Source organism: Megalops cyprinoides, chromosome 18 (assembly GCF_013368585.1).
Source record: "Megalops cyprinoides isolate fMegCyp1 chromosome 18, fMegCyp1.pri, whole genome shotgun sequence".
Taxonomy (NCBI): domain Eukaryota; kingdom Metazoa; phylum Chordata; class Actinopteri; order Elopiformes; family Megalopidae; genus Megalops; species Megalops cyprinoides.
This window is the reverse complement of record NC_050600.1, coordinates 2,281,186-2,306,606: the sequence shown is the minus strand read 5'-3', so window position 1 is coordinate 2,306,606 and position 25,421 is coordinate 2,281,186. Positions and strand designations below refer to the sequence as shown.

Sequence of the window (25,421 nt, the reverse complement as noted above, 5' to 3'; positions counted from 1 at the left end):
ATTAAGTTGTTTGTGTTCATTCCAGCAACCGTCAAAGGAATGATTACAATCTCACCAAGTATTGATTCAAACAAAAATCAATTTAAATAAGTGCAACTATAGCTTTGACTGAATGCCCTTTGGTCTGTTGGATTTTTCCTCTACTCTAAAAGAAATAAAGAGGACGGGTAAAATGGCACTGAAAGCATATCACACAATATTTCCTCACAAGCTTTTTATCACTTTTTCAATGAAGTTTTACTCATCATGTTCAACACCAAGAAAAAAAAATGTTAAAAAAAATCAGCCAGCTCTTAATGGTTTCAAAGACTAATCAATGATGTAATTAACGATGCACTGCACTGTGTCGCTGGGATGGATTTAGTGTCCTCACTGGGCTCCGCCCCTTCCCCGCTCTCTCCCCTCCCTTTGTCACCCTCTCTCACTTTCTCCCCGTCTCCATCCATCACTCTTTCCCCCTCCCTCTCTCTCTCTCTTCTCTTCCCTCTCCTTCTCTCCCCTCCCTTCCTTTCTGTTTTTGTCATCTCTCTCTCACCCCCTCTCTCTTCCTCTCCCTCTCTCTCTCTCTCACCCCCTCTCACTTCCCCTCCCTCTCGCTCACCCCCTTTCTCTCTCTCTCACTCCCTCCCTCCCCCTCTCTCTCCCTCCCCCTCTCTCTCTCCCTCCCTCTCTCCCTCTCTCTCTCTCCCTCTCCCTCCCTCTCTCTCCCTCTCCCTCCCTCTCTCTCTCTTTCTCTCTCTCCCCCTCTCCCTCTCTCTCCCTCTCCCTCCCCCTCTCCCCCTCTCCCTCCCCCTCCCTCCCGTCTTTCTGCAGCAGGTGACAGGTAGAGGTGGGCGGGCTCCCTCCCTCACTGGACACGGTCATGTGGAATTAACAGCTGCAGGTTTATCTCTGTGCCTGTGCGGTTCATGTTATCAGGATATAACTGCAGGATGGGAGTGTGGCGCGGGGCCGTATCGGCCAGCAGTGCTCTCGCCGCCCCCCCCTCATCCCCCTCGCCCCCCCACCCCCCACCCCCACTGCTGCAGCTGCCGAGAACCGCTGGGAAGGGTCAGCGTCTTACATAACCTCGCTCAGCTGACGTTGAGATGCAGTATAGGGGTGATGGAAGTGAGTTAGGAGATTACAACCAAAGCAATGAATACATGAATAACTGTACTGCCAAGCAATACCCCCCCCCCCCCCATCCCTCCCTCCCAACCTGTTCAGCCCGTGTATGCTATTCTCCCAGTCACTGGGGTCTTGGACAATCTTGTCCACGCCTGCCGGCTAGCTAGCCTATCTCAAAGGATATGAGTGGGTAAAGAAGATGATTTAATGCAACTGGTTCCCAGTACAGTTTCAAATCTGAAGGTTCTGAAGGTGACAAATAATATTATAGTTCACCATGCAGGTATAGTACTAAACGCCTCCTTTATATCCTCTAATGGGTAGGGCATGCAGATTTTTTTTTTTTATCAATCATCATTATTGATGTAATTTATGATGTCATTTGTTGAAATAATTTTAATTTTTGATACATTATTTATAAATAAATCAAGTATTTTATGAAATGCTAAACATTTCAGTAATATTTCATTAAAAACAAAACAAAATGCACAATTAGTTCTCGTTATTAATGTTAAAACGTGTTCCTTGACATTCATGATTCTGCCAAATAAAAAAAACAAAATGTTAACAACACATCAACATTTTATCCCCTAATCTGATTTTTAAAAGAGAAAAAAATATATGTTTCGAATTGAAATCTCTGAGTCCCGTGGACCCAGATATGAGGGATAAACAACAACACAATGTATATGTTTTCAGCTGCGGTGTGTAATATTAATTATATCTCCCTCATCTAAATGCTTCCTCATGATATAAGATAAAAAATACCACCTACCTTTACCTCTCCAGTCTGTGAGGACACTGACCTGGGATCAGCCAAGGATGTGCGAGAATGTTTGGGTTTGTCAACCACACTCTCTCTAGAACATCCATCCTTATCCTTTCCGTGGCCAGGTATTCTATTTGCAGTAAGGAACAGGACACACACACACACACACACTCACACACACACACACACACACACACAAACACACACACACACACACACACACACTCACACACACATACACACACACACACACACACACACACACACACACACACACACACACACAGTGCTCCCATGCATTTTCCCCATCCTCTCTCCCTCACTTTGATACATTCATCCCGGTGATGTTGCAGCTTTGATATCTCCATATTGTAGCACCCCTTTCCCACTCCCAAACCGTGCCAGTCACTTCATTAACGCCAACGAGAACACTCTTTCACGTAAGTGAGACTTCCCTTCAGGGGAGAGGTTTCAGTCAGATGGTGCCAGATCACAGGAATAAGGAGTGTGGTATTTAAGAACAGCTCATTTTTTCTCAGTCTTTTCCATTTATACAGGTCAGGCCTCACGTTGGTGGGCTCCTCAGAAGTTACCCTGAGTATGAATCCAGACAGCAAGTCTTCAGTGAGGTGCACGTCGATGTGAGATATGATAGGTAGAGTACTGTCAAGCCAAGTAAGACAACAGCTGAGGTAGGGCCACAAACTTCACAACGCTCCCTCATGCAGACTCATGTCTCCAGTGCACACATTACAGGCTTAACGAGGAGTGCACACCATTTTGGCCACATTGCACAGCTAGGATATGTCACCTGGGCTGGGTGGTAGATGGCCATCCTGTAGGATCCTTTTCTTTTTTACAGTTTAGGAGGTTCAGGATTAAATAAACTGCGACTCTGAGTCACTGTTGCATCATTAAAGGGGACTTGTTTCTTTGGATGATGTCATAATGCTGATGTCACCTCCACTGAGATTATTTGTTCGAATTGCCTTTTAATGGCTTTGTCATGGGCAATGGGTAACACAAAGAAATTTAGTAGAGGTCGCTATCTCCTGCAACATTAAAGTGGAGTGTATGGGGTGTCAAGTGTAAGGTATGATATGAAAAATCTCTTATTTTCTTTTCTTTTGCTGATTTATGGTTAAATCTTGCCTATTTCATATTTTTATATCATATTTAAGAGGCACTCTGAATGATCTACATATGCGTGTCTTCAAATTTAATCCATAAATCCATACATAATGTACATGCTTTTTAAATGATGGATCATTGTTGCGCACACACTGTTTATTTGCATGCAGAGACAAGCAACTATATATCAGTGACCTGGCTGACGAGACGAGACATCTTCCAAATCCTGAGAAAATACTGTAAAATGTAAAAAGTCTTCAGGGAACAAGGACTCATACCACTGAGTTACAGCAGGTGTGGGGGAAAACACCATTGCCTCCCATGGCGGGGTGGGTCGGTAGGTTAAACACTAAGCTTTTGGGCTAAGCTTTTGCATATGGTGTCATTGTATGGCATGCACCTTCATCTGACTCTCCCAGTAGAGAAGCTGGCCGATACTTCTCTCATAAACAATTAAAAAAAGAACAAAAGGTTAAAAACCAATAATTTATTTTAAAATCCAAACAGAGAAGGGAACCAGCCTATGCAAGCCCACAGCAGGGACAAAGTGAGTCTTCCTCCCTGCTCTGCAGCCACACCTGTATTTAGCCAGGCCGCAATCAGTCAGGTGTGGCTCGTTATCCAATAAGCTGGTCCTCACACAAAGTAACGCAGGTGCACACAATCAATTAACAATTAGCATTTGGATTCTAAGGGAGAGGTGGCGAAGGCTCTCCTTCACACTCCCCTTATTCCGTTGTTACTCATTCATGTGGAAAACTTTAAAAAAAAAAGGAGGAAGTACTGTAAAATAATGCAATGCTAAATTCCGTGTAATGTTCTCTGATCATAATGCTGTATTAAGTCCCTATTATATGCCAGAAGTGGGTACGCCTGGATCAGGGAGTTGGGAATAATAGTAACTGGATCTCTAATTACCTGCTCCGTAATCAGCAAGGAGACATCTGGGCCAGATGCAAGCGTCAGGTGGATGAAGAGGAACTCCAGGAATAACACACACAGACTGCCCTTCTTTTAACAGCCTCCAATTTGAGAAGCATGCCTCTGCATAACACTTCATTACAAGGGTGATTCACTGGCACGTCTTCACACCCATGCAGGCACAATGATGTATGTGAAATTAACACACGTTCATGAACACTTACACGGAGCAGCTATTATTCTAACACGCTTTCAGCATGCTGGTGGTCTCATTCTTTCCAGAGAGTGGCCGTGAACGCTCACAAGTGTGGTGTTTTTGAAGGTGTCATGTACAGTTCATCTTGACGACGAGAGCGATCTATTGTGTGGTGTTTGAAAGAATCACCCTTAGGATGATCCCTTCAGTTTCTAAGGAACAATCTATGAGTCAGTCCACTTCAACCCCATCATTATGAGGAGGGACCACTTGTGAGAATCCAATCAGGTTGAACAAGTGTGACACCAGAGACACTGCAATGCACTTCACTGTAAAACGACTACCAAACACAAACGTATTCGGCATACCATTCAGATCTGACAAGCAACAAACAGACACTTTGAGGGGAACAGGTGGTTTTAACATGTTATATTTTAATTTTGCAGAGACAAAAATGACAAGCAATTTATTTACAGAAAAAACTGTACAAAAGCAAATTAAATTATGTAAAATATTTCATAAATATAAGTGGACTTGCGTTCAATACATTTTGCCATGTTCAGCTTAGCTGCGTGCATAGTGACTGATAATAAATGATGATAATTGTTCCTCAATTCTATATCAACATCCAAGTTGCAGGACAAATAGTTTATGATTAATATTACAAAGATCTCATCACACAGACTGTGAATGCTTTCAGTCATAGGACAGGGCTGGCTGGACACACACACCAGGTAAGAAGTGCAGTAAAATTTATATTTGAAAACATGACTAATAATAATGCTTCTACGACAATCAAATTGTTCTTTAACTGAGATTATGTTGCAGAAAAAAAATACATCTTATCATCTTTTGACCTCGGTGATGATTTCAGAGAAACGGATGTGGTTTCCATATTTACACCCCTGTCCTTCAGCTGTCTCAAAGCAGAGACTGTGCTAATGTAATCACTCTCATTCAATGACGATCAAGCTAAAGTCCCTCTGCCTCTGGCTGTGTCTCATGCTTCTATCTATCCAGACATCTATCTATCTGTATAATCCCTAATCTTTCAATCTCCTTCTATCTCTCTGCGGGGTAGCATAAGACATTACCAAGGGTAACACACACTGTATACCTATGTGCACTTAAGTTAAATTCCACCTCTACAGCTGGTATTTATCACAGCCCGGCTAAAGGATGGAACAGCAGTGTCCCATCTAGGATCTGAACCTATACCCCCTCGGGTTGCATCACCAGTTCACTGAGCTACACACCATGACACTCCTCTGTCTGCCCCCCCCCCTCTCTTTCTCTCTCTCCCCCTCCCCTCCCCTCCCCCTCTCTCCCTCTCCTTTACTAATTTGAGTCTGCCATTTCACTGCAACCCCTCAATATTCCATGCAGAAAGCACTTTGGACCAGACAGTGATCGAACAGTATTTGAAATGTACAAGGAAACTTTATCTAGCTATCAGCGGAGGGAATCAAGGTTTAGGGGTTTCGAAGCGGAGTTTGGGAAGGGGTGGGGGTTCAGGGGTGGGTGCGGGGTTCGGAGGGGGGGGGGGCGGGGGGGGGGGGGGGGTGGTAGGCAGCTTGCTTCCCTGCCTGAGGTGAGTGTTCAGCCAGCTTCTTCCATGCAGCTTCTCTGTTAATCCTGTTTACCTTCAAAATTAGCATCTCTGGGCTCCTCGTCTCTCAACAGCCAAATGTCTTCAGGCGCTTTTAACAACTGTGTAAATTTGGAAGAGTTGCATGCGCGAGGGGTCAGTAATCTCCAAAGCCGTTTGACTGATCACATATGGGAACAGCAGGCAACGCTATGGTCAGGGAAAAAAAAAGTACATTTTTTCAGTAAATCTTTGTCATCCTTGTCGTTTTTCCAATTACTTGCGTAGCAATGCTGGAGCTTGTATGCACCGCTCCACACATGTAATGGCCGCGACATTTGACTGGTCTCGATTCGAGAGGCCAAAGGTGTGAGGACATGCTCAATTTACAATGAAACACCTCCTAGGTTTCATTGAGCTCCTCGGCATAATTGATCATGTGACGCCATTCTCAGTCCACGTGAAGCATACCCTCCGGTATAAAAGGCACGGTTGCGTAATCTGCATTCACTCTATATGTATACAGAAGCACTCTAACGTTAAATATACAAAGTGGCACAAAGAAAATCATAGGAAAAAATCGAAGTAATAATGAGGACCATTATGATGGCTGTCATTATCATCATTACTCATTATAAAACAAACAAAGATAATCAAATGCCATGCCAGTATAAAGTTGCAACTTGTTTCAACGTATTAAGAAAGTTAGGCTTGTACATTTGACCTGGCACACACCATGATCTCATCATTGCTGGAATGAATTTAATCTCTATGAAGGGGAAGATGGAAAGGAAAAAAAGTAAATCTGGTCCTAACAAACTAAAAAAAGAGAAATAAAATAAAAAACAACATTTTAACATGAAAGTGTCAATGAATCCCAAGTATACTTCATCCTCTTCAAACCGATATACTAAGTTACACTACATGGCTAATGTATCTTTAGATATAACAAAAGCAAGCAACAAGATGGACTTCCATGGTCACAGGAAGAGATTTTTTTTTTTACATTTTCTTTTTTTCTTTTTTCCTTCGCATTAAGTGAAGTAAATTCCCTTTAAACGTGCAATAAAAAGTACATATTTATGTATACAGTTTTATAAGCATAGAAGCACTTCTCTTAACAACAAGTAGTACTTACAGACTACAGAACGGCAGACTGCAAAAAAAGCAGTCCTTTAACCGAGGATTATCTAACGTACAAAAAATGTCCGATTGCATCTGAGTTTATTCTGCATGGGGTTTCCCCAGGTCTTGCGCCTCGCTAACCTCGACGCAAGGTGCGCTTGCGACGTCGCATTCCCTGCATGCGCCCACTCAGAGAATGCGACGGCGGGCGGACACAAAACCTCGGGATTCTCCGCGTTGGTTTAAAACGGAACGGACGTGTAAGAGCGTCGCATTCTTACCGAACGATCAACCTATACTTTGACTATACATTTACACATATGCATGTATTTAAAGCAACATACTACCAAAAGCTATTTTTTTTTTTGTATTTGTCTAAAACTTACCAGAGAAACTTTTTTTTGTTCATACCTTTCATGCCAGTTTGCTATTTCCAATACTTTGGTTTATCTATGACACCCAGTTGTTGTATTTTATGAGCAATGCACGGATTCAGTCCCTCTACCTTGCTTTTTTAGTCTTTTAGAAGACGTGTGGACTGTTTTACTCCGTTGAGCTGAACGCTGTCCTTTCCTACTGAAGTATATGCAACTGGAAATGCAACAAAAGGGTGCCGGGACATCTACGCAAGCACGCATGGGCGTGTGTGTGTGTGTGTGTGTACGCGTTTGTGTGTATGTATGTGAGTATGTGTGTGTGCGTGTATATGTTTGCACATTTATTGCTCCAACCCTCATTCACACACTCACACAGGCTCACAGACAGGCACACACACACACACACACACACACACACACTCACACCAACACTCCGTCATCTCTTTCTCTCACACACACAAAAACGCACACACACATACGCGTACATACAGTGAAGCAGGATTCATGTTAACCACACCACACTCATCATGACGTGCTGCATGTGGTGTTCAGTTTGTAGACAAAGAGCTGAAGCCCCTGGAAACAGTCCTGGCTCCCACCAAAGACAAGCCGCTATGCAGCAGGGCACAGCTAGCCTGTGTAATGTGATCATGCTCAGTTAGTATCAAAGACAATGTCCTGTTCATCGGTGATCCCTTCCTGGGTTTTCCCATACTGTACACCCTAAGAAATCGCATGTCATGTTATGTTCTTTTTTTTCTCCTAGATGCAACAGACATCAGTATTACGTCCTTCGTTGTTGTTGTTATTAAATTCCAAACATAAAAAAGCTCCCACAGGTTGTCTCTTTTTTTTTTCCTCTGAAGGTGATATGCACAACCACGTTGACACATATTTACATCATTCAAGCAAAGACTGGCAAACCGTGATTGATCATGGCTCAAAAATTTGCATCCTCAAGGACTGCCCTCCACTCTGATGTAATCCAAAGGTACATATATATATATATATATATTTATATATATAGAGAGAAAGTGAGTCTGTGTGCTTGTATGTGCATGTGCATATGTGTGCGTGTGTGTGTGTATGTGTAAGAGAGACAGAGAGAGAAATAGAGACAAAGAGAGCACACACATGTAAACTCACACCTTTGAGAGTAAGTTTACAGCCTACTATTTGTGCCACCAAATATTATCATGTTTACATTACAAACAGGGACTCATGGGTTCCACTGAAGGTCTGGTTATCTTATGTAATCTTTCAGAACTGATAATGTTGTGAAACACTGTGGTCACTGTCTAATCCACAAAACAGGATATTAAAGCTCAGTCTTCCCAAAATGTTTTGAATGGATGTGATAATCACGTTTATGAAGATGTCATGCTTCAACTTCCGTTCTTTTTTTTTTTTTTTTGGTCTCTTGTCATCTTTGTGTCCTCATCCTCATCACCGATGACTGCGACGAGACAAATTCTGATTGGACGGCGCTCTGACATGACATTGCATCAAGACTAGGGAAGGCCACGCCTAGTAAAAAAAAAAAAACTTGTCCCTTGTCATATTCTGTCTGTCTGAGTTCAACGTGAGACTGAGAGCCTCTCCGTCTCACCCAAAAGTCCATTACAATGGTTTGCAAACCGTCCATATACACAGCATAGTCTTTGAAGGGAGATTATGCATGCAAGTAATGAAAATGAATTCTACATCTCACAATGTAATTATCAGGCAGCAAAAAAAATGTCTCAGAGCCCGACTCGCCAGCAGAAGTACCCAATGTCAAGCTTTGACTGTTTCATTGCAGATTTTTTTTAGGCTTCAGCCTTCTCCATACTCCTCTTCCTCCTCATCCTCCTCTACTCCCCCCTCCTCACCCTCCTCCTCCTCTCCCACGTCATAGGTTGGAATCTTTCTTTTCCTTTCTGTTCTATTTGTTTTTTATTTTAATTATTCAATGACGGCGTTTTGTATCCACTCGTTTTCGTTGTTGTTTTATTTGTGTGTGTGTGTATGTGTGCGGAGTTCCTCGGACGGGCCCGACGGCGTGTCTCACAGGTAAACCTCGCGCCGGGTGAGTGTCCCGCAGGGGGTGGGCTTGTACTCCCCCGTCTGCGCCAGTGGAATGTCCTCGGCGTGCCCGTCCTCGTTCTTCCCGAAGCTGGCGGTGCTGAAGGTGTCGTACGAGGACGAGGACATCTTCTTGTTGAGCAGGTTCCGGTTGCGGTCGCCGACCATGTGGGCGGGGTCGCCGTTGGCGAGGGTCTCCTGGCTGCCGTGCTCGGCGCCGCCGGGCATGAAGGTGGATAGCTTTGGTTGGTTGTTCTTCTGCCGGCGCTCCGGCGACGTCCGCACGGGCATCCAACACGAGTCCGAGTGGCCGTACTCATCACATTCACGAGTGCACTTGCCTGTCATGGCTACGTCGGGCAGCGGCCTGGAGTCTGAAAGGACAGAGGACAGAAGACTCACGTTAACAACGCTCATGCCCCTTTGTGCACAGCAGAGAAAAGAAACAAAAAGGATAATTATTTCAGGCTGACATTTCTCTTGTTAATTTTGAATGTGGTACATGCACACATGAATTTGGGGGTGAATATCAGAAAACTCTTCTGTGATCAACCACATGGCAAGACAGCACGATTTTTTCCAGGGTAAATACTTGCTTCTTACATCGTTTTTTTTTCTGCCATCTCTGGATGCTGGTTATTAGATTTTGGCTAAACCTAATCAAAGCGTGCTCTCCATGAGAACCTTTGGACTTCATAGGTGCAAAGGTCAAAGCTTAATATCAGTGTTGATTTTCTGATACTTTTGTGCAGTTTCATGTTCAACACATACCACATGACTAAAAGCAAAAACCAAAAAAAAAAAGAAAAAGAAAAAAACAGTGATGTGAGTCCTAGATAAAGAAATGTCATGCTTAAAAAAGTGGGGCACCATGTGTCCAAAGGAAGAAGTGTTTTCTTTTCTAAAGTCTAAATGATGTGGCATCTGATTGGCTGAGAGAAAGTTCTGTGAGTGCACGCATTAGCAGGCCAACTGTACTATCCAATTAGCTGCGCCATTAACGTTTCTGGAAATAGATGTAGCGGACTGCAGTTTCATTCAAGTAAAATTAGCCTAAAGAAATCTGACAAGTTAATCTCCTTTTTTTCCCTGAATGTGCTTTTATATGAGTTATCAAATTATACTTATTCAACAAGAACAATTATTTTTGCAATTAATTATCTCACCCTAAACCTGCAGACCATAGGTATTCCTCACCACAACTGCTACTGCAACTGCAACTACGACTACAACTGCTACTGCTATTACCTCTAATACTACAGCTACCAATAATAATGATTACACTTCTACAAGTATCTGACTGCTCTTCCAGACCAACAGCATGTTGCCGTATGTGTTATTACTGAGACACTTCCAAGCTATTACAACAGTAATCTTCAGAAATTATAGAGCTACCACACGTTTCATAACTTCCTAAGGTACTGCTCTGCTAAAACCAAACAGGAGACCCCACCTGTGCCCTCAAGAGAAATGTTGGTGGACAGATAATCCACTAACATTGAATATACACTGATATTCTACTCACAAACAAAAAAAAAAAACTGGGGAAAAAAAGAGGCAAAGCCATATTATTCTAGAGTATCAGTCTGCAGATAGTATTTTGTGCCAATGAAGATACTTATAACAGTTAACCCTTCGGCAACAACACCGCTGCTGTTCTAAAGGTCAGTGAGAAACTGATTTATGAATAATTTCTGTAGACAGTGGTGGTCAGTTCATCCCCAAATATGAAGTATGAGACTTTGTCAAACAAGCAGAAGAGGGTGAGTGCAGAGTCTGTATAGCATGCTGCTTTTTGTTAAATAAAAACATAAATAGTTTTAATAATGGCTTACTTTTAATGTTCTTTTTCTCCTGTAAAAAAAGGATAAAATATAATCACTATTTGTATATGTACTTTTTTTTTATCAGAAATGAATATCTTCACTATAAGTAACAAATCTCACATTGTGTTTTATCATAAATAAAACTAAGACTCTTGGGCTGAGTGCTGTCAAAAATGATCCATGATGTAATACAGAAATACAGAGATGGGCTGCAACAAAGAGGAAGACAGAGAAAGAGAGAGAAGAAAAGCAAGAAAGAAAGGACTGGGGTTGAAAGTTGAAGGGCTGTGAATATCTACAGTACTGCCCTCCCTGTGTAAGTAAACACGCTCCTTGTCCTGCTGTCTTGGCCTCTTTAATGAGGCCTCCCTACATCCACTGCACCTGCAAGCAGACGGACCACCCTGACTGTGGGAGCTCACCTGACCGCGCCCAGAGAGGCCTGTCATGACGTTGTAACATTTGTTTGTGATTGATGGCGTTTTTGAACAGCCTGGCCTCTCTCTGTGTGGGTATTCCCTCAAACCCTGACACTGCTTATCTTCACCTGGCCATGTGTCCCCCGCTCAGGGAAGCAGGCCGATCACATGACCTGCTACTGGGCTCTGCATGGTACATTTCACTTCCTACAGTACATAAAGGCACAGCCTGCAAAAGCTACTCCTATCAGCACTGACATTTACCTTCCTGTGTCTGTACAAAGAAACTGAGCTATAGATCACCGCAAATTTTATCTCTCACATATGCACATAGACACAGACACACACACACACACACACACACAGTTACACTTAATGTGTTCACATCTGTGCACCAACAAAGTGCTCTGTATGAGCTAGTATAAAAATATGGAGAGTATGTTACGCTAATACTGAATGAGAGGCCTGGTAGAGTTCATATCTGCCTGGGGACCCACACTGAATGTATCCACGTGCATGAGCACAGTGCTGACTCTCTCATTGTCTCACCTCCCTCAGGTCTGACCCCTGACCCCTGACCCCTGACCCCAGACCCCTGATCACTGCTCATGTCCAAGTCAGTCATATTGGATGCTTTCTGCAACTCAGTGACATCATTGTATTCAGAAGGAAACTTTTGCATGACTTTCAGAGGAAAATTAACAACACTGCTGCTGTTTTAACTGTTGCTATGTGATCACTGCATGTATAATTGTCCATGCCCATAAATGCTGTTGCATTATTACAGTGCAGAATGATATTGCAGTTGATGTGTGGGCAGGTTGCAGGTTGCAGCTGCCCCTAGTGAAAGACAGCCTGAATAGGACAGGTCAGGAGGTGCACCAAGCTGGGGGGTGGGCGTGTGGAGGTGAAGGTGGGGGGGGTTCTCAAACAACGGGGAGATCCTCTCACAGCCAGAAAGAGGTCATTCGATGTTAAAGACCCCTGCACTCCACAGACACCTTACCATTAATGCCCTTACTGAACCACACCGGACAGTTTCTGTCTCCAGCTGAACACTGACCGGGAACAATTACACCCCCTCTCTTGACCCCAGGGCTGCAACACCCTACAATTAAGCCATCCAGCCACAGGTGGAGGGGGATCCTGAGCGGAAACCCATTCTGCTCCGGCTCTTGGGTTGGGGTTCAACGGACATGCACCACTTCAATTATATCAATCATCTACAGCACAGCGACCTTTGACCTCACTGTCCCAGAAGTGCCGGGAGCAGAGGAAAGGTGTAAAGCACCCTTCCCACTCCCTCACTCTCTGCTGTCTATGAACAGACTCGGGCTGTGATTCTGAGACAGCAAATCTCCACAGCCTCCCTCCTACCCCGCTGTTTCCCTGCATGATCTCTCCTCAGATATCTACACTGCTGTAATTCTTCGCTTAATATCTCTCGCTCCCTATTAAGCTGTTGCATGTATTTTTTAAATGTCAGACTGTTAAGACAAAATAGATTCTGATGAGCTTATTTTATTCACCCACTGTTTTTCTTCACTTTAACATCAGAAATAAAACTGTTGAGGCCAAACAAATTAGGAAGAAAAATATTAAAAATAATAATAAGTTCACGGAGGAGAGAGAGGAGAGCCTATTTGTATTTTTTCAAGCTTTGATGTCACTCTTCACAGGCAATGTGCAAAAATAAGGTGAATTTAACCATAAACCACTGCCAAATCATAAACAACAAGTAGAGCTAGCTATATACTAGTTACATACCTGCAAAGTAATCAAAGGCTCAATGGTTAGCTTGATGATTTTTCCATCAGCAACTTCTGGGACTAATGGTTTGCACAAAAAAAAAACAAACCAAAAAAAAAAAAAAACACTTATACTACCTTAAAATGAGGCCTGCAGCCTGCATGTTCCTGATAATTACAGAGTTCCAGAAATATTCTCTGTAGGAGCCATCTTTGGGAGCAGACTCATATTTTAAAATGAGTGAGTCCTTTGAACACTTAGGTATATGATGACCAGCATTATATTTGGTATGAAAACTCAGAAAAAATCAAATGTAGTTCACTGTAAATAAATTACCTTACTGGCATATATGGATGTGAATGGAATGCATTCAAAAGAGGGCCCAGCGGGGTCAGATGGAAAAAAAAAAAAAAAGGGTCGCTTTGTATTTCTGGATGTCTTCAAGCGCACTGACATACGGCGAGATGCCAAATCGCTGTTAAAATACTTGTGGATGCAGCAGTGGTTCACCTGGGGGGGAAGGGGGGCGGGGAATGAGGTCTAATGTCCATCTCTGGGAATCACAGGAAACACTATTCGCCCAGGGCAACCCAACGCTGTCATTCTGCATAGGGCTTCAGCGAGCAGGCCGGGGATAATGTGTGCTATTTCCAAAGCCAGTCCTTTTGAATAAGGCTTAAGAGGCGTCCACTTTTGGGGTGGGGAGAGGAGGGGTGCTGGGGGGGGAGGGGGGGGGCAGTCTTGGAGCCATTCTGTAAGCTAATTACACACGGACAAAAGTCAATTCTATTGAGACTCCACACAACATCGCCTGGAGGAAGAGCAGCTTCACCGATGTATTTCTGTCCTCACAAGTGGATGGTCAACACTTCTATTCACCCCATACAGAAAACCAAAGGAGAGCAGTGGTCTTTCTCCTCATAAGAGCCACCAGCATGCCGCTGCAGTGAGCGCCCACAATGCAGAGTGTAAGTTGCACGTCTGGTTCTGTGCTCCATACGCACTGTTAGCTTCATGATACTGCCTGTGCATTTTCAGCAGAGTGAACTCCACCGGTACCTCAGCTTGACCCTCAGACGTCCATCCAATGAATGTAAAAATACGTGCGGTGAAATGAAGTGGACTGCGGCCCGCTGCGTTTCCCGGCCCCCAGCCCTGCGGCCGGGGCGGTCAGAGAGAACAGTGACCTGAAGTGAAAGGAGCAGCCGCTGCCTGCGCCCGCAGTCTGCCACAGGACACTGCGGATACGCCGAGGAACCTGCAGCAGGAGCACGGTCAGCACTCTGAATGTGTGTCAGAACACTGCCTGCCAGCCGAGCAAGGGCACTCGCTGTCTCACACACACACACACACACACACACACACACACACACACACACACACCTGCGCACGCACACACACACACAGACCCCCGCACACGGGCATATGCACAAGCACATACACACACATACTCTGTGGTATTGCTTTGTGGGATGTTCTCACAAGAAATCCATCCAGTTCTCAGTGGTGTGACACGGAACTATACATTTACTTGATCAACATCAGCAGAAACATACACGTCTTTGAAGGCCAAAATAGAGGGATTTACATTGCAAATGTCAGTCGTCTCTCACCAGCAGGGTATCATGATCAAGGGCTGGTGATTTTATCTGTGTATTTTAAACCGCTGCTTGGACTCATGCTTACCATTAATGCTGCTGAGATCTAATTAGAGCCTGACATTTAGATCTCCTTAAAGGCCACACAGTGCTGTTCTCCAAGTATATATCAAGAAGTTAGCCCTACAATTATTAACTGCCTGCATTTTATTGGAGGTCGAAATTAACTTTACTGGTCCCAAGGAAACTGATTATTTGTACATACCAAGCACACACTAAGACAGCAGCCCATATGAGACTGTGAAATGCTTTAATGGCCAACCAAACACATTCAATGGTTATGCTTTCCCACAGATCCCTCTGTAGTTTCATGGCCGTGGAAAACTTCAGTTTTATCCATCTCCCATCACCTTCTCTTTCACTTCTCTCTCTCTCTCTCTCTCCTTCTCTCTTTCTCCCTCTCTCTCTCTCTCTCTCTCTCTCTCTCTCTCTCTCTCTCTCTCTCCCTCTCTCTCTCTCTCTCTCTCTCTCTCCTTCTCTCTTTCTCCCTCTCTCTCTCTCGAAGGTAAATTAGTGAAGCACGCACAGAATATTGCCACTCTGTATTAGCGCTGCCTCTTCACAAAGGCGGCTCTGTCCTGGGGTGGCAATGTTTTTAACTCTATTCCTTGTTCTCAGAAATTGAATCTTAATTTACGTCACATTGGCTTGATAAGCTCTTGTCTAAAAACACTTTTTCTATAATGCCATTAACCCGTCGGTCTTGTGGGACTTCACGTGTTTTAGATTAGATTGTGGGTTGCGCAAAATAAATTAAAAAATAGATAAAAATAATGGGCCGAGCGCAGACTTCTTCTGCTAACTTTAATTCTGTCGCCAAGGTGAAGTGATAAAATGAAGAAAAGATGCCCTTTTATGGAGTCGACCGTGACACACGATGGAACTGTCTGTCAACCAGCTGTGACCTTTCCTCGTTGAAACTGCTTTCCAAATGAGGCAACCGAAACAGAGCAATCAGAGGCAGAGGCAGCCTCCAGAGTGTCGCGCAGATTACCCGCGTCCTTAGGAAAACATTTCTAAAGCTAACCAGCTGTCAGGAATATGCAGGAGGCTGAAGGAGAAACCCAATCGTACGGCACTGGTTTACAGTGGCTCTAAGAGGCTCCATTTAATTATGAGAAACTACGCCCGGCCCCGAGACTAATTAGTGCGAAGAGATCTCTGCTAACCGCACTGCCCGATGCCCACGCACGTTCAAGAGGGCCTCACCTTAAAGGCCCATTTCCAGGCTGTCTGCATCGTACTGCAAGTGTCAGAATTAAATAATTAAAAACTGAACAAGAGACTTGGAAACTAGACAGGGTGGCCCAAAGAAACACAATAAAATAAATTAAAACTCTAACCAAAATGACAATAAATGGACGGTGCCATTTTAAAATCTCATTGGTCGGCTTGTCTTCGAACCTCATCACCCCTCGTAAATTAACAAGAAGTGTATGGGGAAAAAAATAAATAAAAATTTGCAGACGGCAAATTTGCACAATTGATTCATCTTCGATGTTATCTTCACTATTCCACACGGACATCGTATCTGTCTGAAATGAAGTGGGATATTCGCGGCCGTTAAATGGTAGTGGTGTTGAAATAAATATGAGCACTCAAAGCTCCAGATGGCATGGAGGGTACCGCGAGTGTAATTGGCAGCAACAGGCCATAATGCACTGCTACCATGGAACCAGCTCAGAGCAAACACTGCGTTAGCATAAACAAACACGGGGGGAGGATGTGGGGGTTACAGTCTCCACGTATGACTCGCTCCGTCACTCACTGATGCCGACACATCGCTCACTGCGTCACTGCCCATCGACGAGGGCGGCTGACGTTACAGGGGGCCGCTGGGACGAGGCCACGTGACCGCTTTGCGTGGTGTCTAGTGAGGCGCAGGGCCCGCTGGGTCGTCAGTACGCGTCAGTGCGTCAGAGTAACGCTCTGGAGACAGGCTGGTTTCCGAGGCGGTCAGCCGCGCTCGGGGTTATGATTCAGCACCTCTGGAGGCTGGTGACCCAGCCAGTCAGGACACTGGCTAACTATAGCACAGAGCTGCCGAGCGTGATCCAGCCCAACGAGTGAGAGTTTGAGCTGCGGACAGACACAGATTTGGGGTCACTGAGCGAGACCTGTCCAGTGGTTATAATCACCACCTTTCTCTGGTTCAAACTGCTTGATGCCTAACATGAGTGGCTGCAGTCTAACTATGAAAAGAAAATCACGAAGGAAAAGCTGAAGGATCTATCCATTTTCCTCTGGAACAGCACACCTCTTGCACTGCTATCTTACTGACAGCCACACGCACAAACCACAGATCCCCCCTTCCACTGGGCTAAAGTTAGGCCTCATAACTCACTCCTCTCACCACGAGTTTCCATGGTTACCATGTGAAACGTTTAAAAAGGTTGCAGGTGGCCTCCATCCTGTCTTTGTGAAGAGTGCTGACAGTTGAAGCACTCAACTGAAGTTACTGAACTTACTGAAGCAAACAAGCTCTGTGACCAACTAGCCAATGCGCCGATGCGTGCGCCTCAGGGGGCAAAGAGCTCGTCCCGGGCATGTCTCACGTGCGAGACTTGAGAATTGGCAGGCCTGGGCACGCCTAAATCGGCCCTGACATGCTCACAAGACACCGTCCAACAGGCTTCATTTACCCTGTGGGATATGTACCCTTTGGGATATGCACCTTTCTTAACTCCTGAATTCAGTGTGTATATATATATATATATATATATATATATATATATATATGTATGTATATATATATATATATATATATATATATATATATATGTTTCTGTGTGACACAGTCCTCCACTGTCTGTTATCTGTCATCTGAAACACCTTCCTCTTTGAGAAGCCATTAGCGTACTGCAGAGCCACTCGAGGGTGATTAATTGAAGAGAGATTAACTAGCATAATTCCATTCCGGTGACAATCTCCCCACCAATTACAGGACGTGGCTCTCTGGGCTTGGCAGGCACGGGGACCACACGCTCCCCATAAATACAGCAGTGACCCCCCACCTGTCTGTTCCCCTGCCCCCCCTCACCTCCGCGCTCCCACAGGGCATGGCCGCACTTTAATATTCCCCTGACGGACCTTTCTGCACCCCCGCTCCCTTTGAATTTAAATAATCGAATGTATTTATCCGCTCATTAGCATGAATTGTTCGCGCCTCCCTGGTTCCTCTTCCTGATGGGAGGCTGATTGGTGGTGGAGGGAAGCAGTCACGCGAGGAAGGAACAGGGCAGGAGCCCCTGGAAGGGCGGTGAGTGTGAGAGGTGACCTGACACTACTGAATCATAAGGACACGCCAAGCCCCTTCCTGGCCAGGTTGTGGGTTCAAACACGCTACCCAGCCTGCTGCTCTTTCATACGATGTATTGCCTCTGCTGTGATTCTGGCCAATCACAATTCTGGCTGGTGGGTGGGGGGGGCGGTTCTTAGTGATGTCACAGGTGGCGCTGCATGTCAGGAAGGCTATAAAAGACCGGTCCAGACTATGAAGCCTCAGATCGCTGTTCCCTCTCAACAACCATTTCAAACCAGACTGCAAAATGCTGAAGTTTCAAAAAGCTCCCGATCCTAAAACAGCATATCCGTATGCAGTTTTGCAAATATGTGTTGAAAGAAAGATGTATATATAGATATAGATGTTGAGCGTTGATCAGCTTTCCCCCTTCTGTTTTAAAGCAGCCTAAAAACACAGCAGTGTTCAGAAGATGAGGCATGACTGTTTAGAAAATGGAGGGCACTGACTGAGCATTACTCTCGGAGAGAGAGCAGAGGGTTAAGTCTGCAATGCATGTTTTTCTGTTTGTTATTCCTCTGAATTCTCGCACAGTCTTTAGAGGAAGACTCTTTTAGGCTCCACTGTCTTCCTTATCTCTAAGTTCCAGATGCACACACACAATGGCTTATTTTACACCATTAAATGCTTATTTGTCAAAATACAATTTAAATTAAATCCCCAAACCTGCTGGTTTGTAGTTTTCGTACACGTGGTATAAAAACACCACATCTCTCTCTCCCTCTCTTAGTCTCTATGTCTCTGTCCCTCTTTCTAAATATGTGAAATGAAGAAAGATTGCGTGTGTGTGTGTGTGTGTGTGTATCTGTGTGTGTGTGTGTGTGTGTGTGTGTGTGTGTGTGTGTGTGTCTCATCTGATTTAAGCATATTTGTCCCTGGAACATGCTTTCAAAAGGACCAGAAATGTGTTACCATTTAAAACAATGCAGCATACAAACAATTGATAAGACCAGAAACTGTAATTCAATTGTGATTGCTGGTTGTGAGGTATAACCTACATGTCAAGTCTATGGTACACACACACACACAAATTATTTGTTCGCATGGAGAATGATAGTTATTCTGTGTTGTAATAATAGAGGAAAAAAAATAACCTCCAAATCACATTATTATAATGGTACTGCAATATTATGAGAACGCAATGTGTTAGCCGGGATATTATATCGCACACAAATAGCCAATTTAGAAAACTGCAAGACTGACACTGGGAGAGCTTAACAGTTCACAAGAATAATTATCTTGACCCAGAATGAAAATATCTTTTGAGCACTGTCAAGACTTCTGACAAAGCCAATACATTTAAACCTTGTGCCAACAGGAGTTCATAGCAAACTTTTTTTTTATCGAAATTGTTTGGGTAAATTTTCTTCTTAATAAGATTTCAGAAGGACTAAGCACACGCTTATGATCTCCCTTGAACCACATATATTGAAATCATTATGCTGTTTTACAAATTCAAAACTTCTGTTTGGAATGTTTCAGTTTTTTAAGGCTGCAAGGAGCAATAAAGGTTATTTAGATCAGATTTGTTTGGAATATTTCAGTGAATGTTTCTAAATAACCTCCTTTGAGAAATGAGTATTCGAGATATCAATTTAACCAGAAGAAATTTCATACCGCTCATATTACTTACTTGGCAGTTTATTCTATGTCCCACTTGAAGGACTATATCATGAGTCATGCGTTTTTACAAAACTTTTAATGGTGGAAGTATTAAAGCACTGACATCACAGGGAACTTTTTGTGCTTTTTTGCCTCTAACACTCTCAAAGTATCATGCATTTGATTTCAAGGGTAGTTGAACATCTCTGGGTAGATCTGAGATGGATCCGGATAGCTCAGAATGGATCATTACTGTATGAATCCTAAATCCTCATAATCCGTGAACTGAAGACAGCATCATTTCTCATGGCAAGAACATTGATTGGGGGAGGGGGACTATTTACACACCCGTATATAGGCCTGTCTATCTTGCAGTAATCCTGGAAGGTGCAGCGGGATAGTCAGGTTCATTACAGTTCAAACATTGCTTCAACGAGCCTCATCTGAGTTTAACAATCGCCATGGTGACAACAGGCTCAGTTTCTCAGCACAAACAAAGACACTTCCCAACATAGTTCTCACTTAATTCATTTGAACATAGTTTAATTCAATACCACCATGGAGCAGTCTTGAATTACGGAATTGAATTCATTAAAGTGGAATGCCCTCATGATGCAGAAAGAGCTTCCAAAAATTTGCCTCTATAAAAAGGAGGAGAGTTGCAGTTACTCTTTCTCCCGGTAATCATCACCATCTTCATCATCATCATCAGCATCATCACCATCATCACCATCATCATCTACATGAACAGCAACATCTTCATCAACATCAGTGTTAACACCTTCGTCATTTTAAGCAGTGATTCACAGTAAAAGAACTGGCAAATTGAAGCCACCATGCCGCCCTGTGTGGGTCCTTGCTGGAGAACACATCTACGCCTATCTATATGCCTACACGGAGTGAGACCAGTTTGATTGAAGAACCGCTACGGATAGCAACTAGAGCGTGAAATGGTGCCAAAGCAAATAAAGTAATACATTAAAAAGAAAAGGAGCATGTTCTGTGCATCTACTACAGAATGTCAATACAAAGAGATAAAAATACTATTTATTAAAGATACTGACAGATTCACCTGAAGGTGCGTTACGAATTCATTAATCCAAAAGTAGAACATTTAAGTGCTGCAGTGTAATTGTTTAAAAAGCTATGAATTCTGGGAGAGTTTGTAATAGCCCCTGAGCTGCTGTGGCAGGATCAGCTGGTGCTTCTACTTCATGCTGCATTGTGCAGCTGACCAATCAATACTCTTTTCACCTGCCTGTTTGAGCTGCAGACGAGGGACAGACAAAACAGGCCGAGTCATGCTACCCAAACTGCGTTTGTGTGTGTGTGTGTGTGTGTGTGTGTGTGTGTGTGTGTGTGTGTGTGTGTGCGCGCACATGTGAGTGTGTATGTATGTGAGAGAGAGATACCATGTATGTGTGTGTGTGTGTGTGCGAGAGAGAGATACCATGTATCTGTGTGTGTGTGTGTGAGAGAGAGATTGTGTGTATCTGTGTGTGTGTGTGTGTGTGAGAGAGATACCGTGTATCTGTGTGTGCATACTTTATGCATCGGTGTATGTCATTGATTTCCCTCATTTCTTTGAAAGGGTTTGCATGTAGCATCAAATTAAAACCCTGACGCTTTTACAAGAAAAGCCTTCTACGCTAAAAACCCTGTGTGGCCAGACGGCAGCGTTTCCGTGGCGTTGGGCCTCATGCATGACAGACCCTGCCACCGAGAAGAGGCCCACCTCTCCGAAACATTCACCGTCACAGAGTGTCACTTTTCTGTCAGCAAACATGCTGCACTTTTAGTGAAAAAAGGCAAATGAGGCCCTAGTAAACCGCTTGGTTTAGGGAGGGTAATGCGTCCCCTCACTATGCGTTGTCTAAAACACGGGGGCTCACTCTGCGTCCCCCACCAGGGCCCAGCTGAGGGGTGTTATTAAGCGCTCGTCCATTGAGACTTCTGCTGTAGGCCCGATCAAAGCCAGCAACTCACGGGTCGGGCCTCACTGAGGTCCCTCCCAACAATGTGCATTTAACTGAAGAAAAAAAAAAGACAAGCTTGTCAAAATATATGCAAGTCTAAATGACTCTTGGTACTGGGGCAGTAGTGTGGCATAGTGGCAAGGAGCAGGGCTTGTAATTGAAAGGTTTGTTGGTTCGATTCCCTGCTGGGGCACCGCTGCTGTAACCTTGTGCAAGGCACTTTACTCACAATTGCTTCAGCAAATATCCAGCGGTGCCTCCATATTGCCTCCATTTACATCCGATATATAAACGGATAAAATTGTGACCAGTATAAGTCGCTATGGATAAGAGCGTCTGCTAAATGACGATAATTTATTGTAATGTAATGTAATATGATATATGACAAGCACTCTCTGTTGCATTCTGAGGCCACAAATGCAGTCTGTGAATGTGAATTTGCACGTCACGCAGTCAGCAGGGAAGCAGGGAAGTACATTTTCTCTGTCCAATCCTGCATCTTCAGACGAAGTGGACAGAATGTCTCTTACCTCAAAGAGGTGTGTGTGTGTGTGTGTGTGTGAGAGAGAGAGAGAGAGAGCGAAGGTCATGGCTTCCCGCCTTTAATCTAAATGGCAACACTAGAGGAAGAGTGAGATCAGCTAAAGATCAACCAAAACCGTCCTTTAGCTGGTGTAATGCTCAAAGCGGAGGTAAAGTTAAATTAAAGAGAAAGACAGCCAACATTTCTTGGAACTTACGGAAGTATAAAACGTATGTTTTCTACGCCTTTGATGTGTTCTATAAATAAGGCTCTTCCTTTAATGTGCTTGTCGGCTTTTTGCGGGGCACTCGACCTGATTGATTTTTTTTTCTCTCTCTTCCTTCACTGTTTCCTGATTCTAATTCAGCGCGGTTTTGGGAAATATTTATACACATTGATCTAGCTCACTGATGAGTCTTTCATGAGCACAGAAATTCAAACTGTTTTTGTCCCATGGAGCTCTCTAAATATCAATCACATGGAGGCCGAGGTGGGGTGGGGAGGGGGGTGGAGTGAGATCGCTGTTCAGCGTTTTCACACCGAATCGCTAGCTATCTGAGATTTTCAAGGCCATATAAACTGATAAAAGAGAAAAGCTGTAAGATTATTTTGGGATTTTTTTTTTTTAAATCAATGCTGCATGGCTGTACCAATCATGAAATCATCTAGATAGCTCGATTTATTCACTGAGAACACTGCCACACCAGCAAACATCTCCAGCAAACATCTGATCTGTAAATCTGTTCAGCAATGATCAAATGCTACTGCTGCTGCTATCACTACTGATACTGCTGCTATCGCCCCTACTACTACTAATCCTCCTGCTACTACTATTACTATTACTACTACTACTGCTACTACTATTACTATTACTACTACTGCTGCTACTACTATCATTATTACTACTACTGCCGTTACTACTACCATTACTACTACTACTGCTACTACTATTACTATTACTACTACTGCTACTGCTACTACTACTAATATTACTACTACTGCTGCTGCTATGAAGTTAAATGCCAACCCGCAGATGCATTTATTTACTTACTTTGAAGTCATTTCATACGGCATAAGCATATGAAGGCTATACACATGAAACTATTTTTTGCAGAGATTATTTTTTGTGAGATTACTGACCGGGAGAATCTGCTCATAGTCCAACACAAGAGACACTGCAATTTCATGAAAATTTCAACACCTACAGAATATTACTACATTAATCTTTCATGTCATCTAGCAGCCTCAAAAGCACTTGAAGAGCAATAATAAATTAATGAATTTATAAATCAATTCAAAAAAAAAAAAAAAAAAGATAGACACCACGATGAAATTCTGCACAAGGACACACATCACTGTTCTCATGTCTCTGAGCATGTATGCGTAGGTGCTGTCTGCTCGCTGCACTCAGCTGTGCATTTATGATTTTCTTAAAGACACATCGACCTGCAGTGTCCATGCAGGCCACTGGAACAAACTCATTCTCTACCTGCATCTCATTCCATGATGGCCAGGTCAATCTAGATAATAATAATAATGAATAAACACTCCACACTCCACACTCCACACTCCATGCGCCCCCGCCATTTACTCACGACCCACAGCTGCCCATGCTGGCTGAATGTCGCTATCTCACACACTTATTGTCTGTGAGACACATACAAACTCACAGACATACACACACTCACACTCATACAGGCACACAGACACACGTGCACCCACACACGTATATTCACACTCACAAGCATGCTCACACATTCGTAAACATGTGCACGTGCAAGCGCAAACACACACACACACACACACACAGGTACACACACACCCACACATGTAACAGCTATGAAAACAAATCAATGCACAAATCAAGAAATTAAATAATAAATGTTTATTGCCTAGGATATAATTAACGCAATATTGTCCATTCCTATGGCTAAAATCGGAAGCTCAGACTTCAGTTCATATGTCTTTCAATAAGACTGAACCACCTACCGTACTCCAGGAAAAATTCGGAGGAGAACTCCGTGTTTAGCTGCGTGCACAGTCAAATGCTTATCAGCACCAGATAGGCGCTCCCGCGAACACGCTAAGGCATATAAGTCACCTCACCGCAGACTGCATCCCCCACAGTGCAGACTGCGGACAGAGCACAGACAGAATGCCCGCCACTCCGTAGCTCATTAGCACAACTAAGACAGGGGAGCTGCACTTTCTCTGATCCGGGGTGTCCGTCCCCTCCGTTCGTTAACAATGACTAAATAAACTAATGACAAGGAAATGACTCCAGCAGGCAGAGGATCTACTGACATTTACTTTTATCATTTATTTTTGTTAAGGAAAATAATATAAATGTCCTGTGATGTGGCAGCTTAAGCTTAATAAAGAGAGATCTACAAGTCTTTTTTTATTTCATTCTCACAAGATATATATATATATATATATATATATATATATATATATAGAGAGAGAGAGAGAGAGTGAGAGAGAGAGAGAGAGAGAGAAAGTGAGAGAGAGAGAGAGAGAGAGAGAGAGAGAGAGGTGGAATCCCCCTGAAAAACCGACATACGCATAGCAGAGGGCCTAGTAATATAATATGCAACAGATTTCAATATCAGGAAACCAGCATTTGAAAATCTAATAGGGTGTACATTCTCCCTCATTCCTACATGGTGGGAGATGCTCGGGTAATATGCTTGGGATTTAATAAGACTCAACACTCTTCAATAATATCGGCCATCCGACAGAGTCCACCGGGGAAGCCGTGAGGCGGGGAGATAAGGGGCGGATGCATCCCTCCGACAAAGCGGGGCGTTAAAAGCGCCGCGCACAAACACGTGCGCACGCCAGCACTCTCGCTAATGCGCCGCGGGCTACACTTTCTCAAATAAGAGGCCTTTCTTAAAAGCCATCCTCAAAAACCCCGCTCTCTATTATCCTACTTCTCAAGTAAATGCATCCCTATTATGGCATCTTTTTTTTTTTTCATTTTTTCTTTTTTTTTTTTTTTGTTCCTTTATTAGATTTCTCCACACTGCGTGGAACTTAAATCTGCCTTTTTTTCAACACGCAACGTTCTGTTGTACATGCAA

The 25,421-nt window shown here is 43.6% G+C and overlaps 1 protein-coding gene across 3 annotated transcripts in view; it reads right to left on the bottom strand.

Moving 5' to 3' along the window:
* Positions 1-9,106: 9,106 nt before the first annotated feature.
* pcdh7b (protocadherin 7b) overlaps positions 9,107-25,421 on the bottom strand; it is a 117,954-nt gene continuing 101,639 nt past the window's right edge. For all 3 annotated transcript variants that reach the window (XM_036551267.1, XM_036551269.1, XM_036551268.1), the window contains one exon: positions 9,107-9,655. In XM_036551267.1, the coding sequence (XP_036407160.1) occupies positions 9,264-9,655 (392 nt within the window). In that variant the 3' untranslated portion in view covers positions 9,107-9,263. The remainder of the gene's footprint in view (positions 9,656-25,421) is intronic.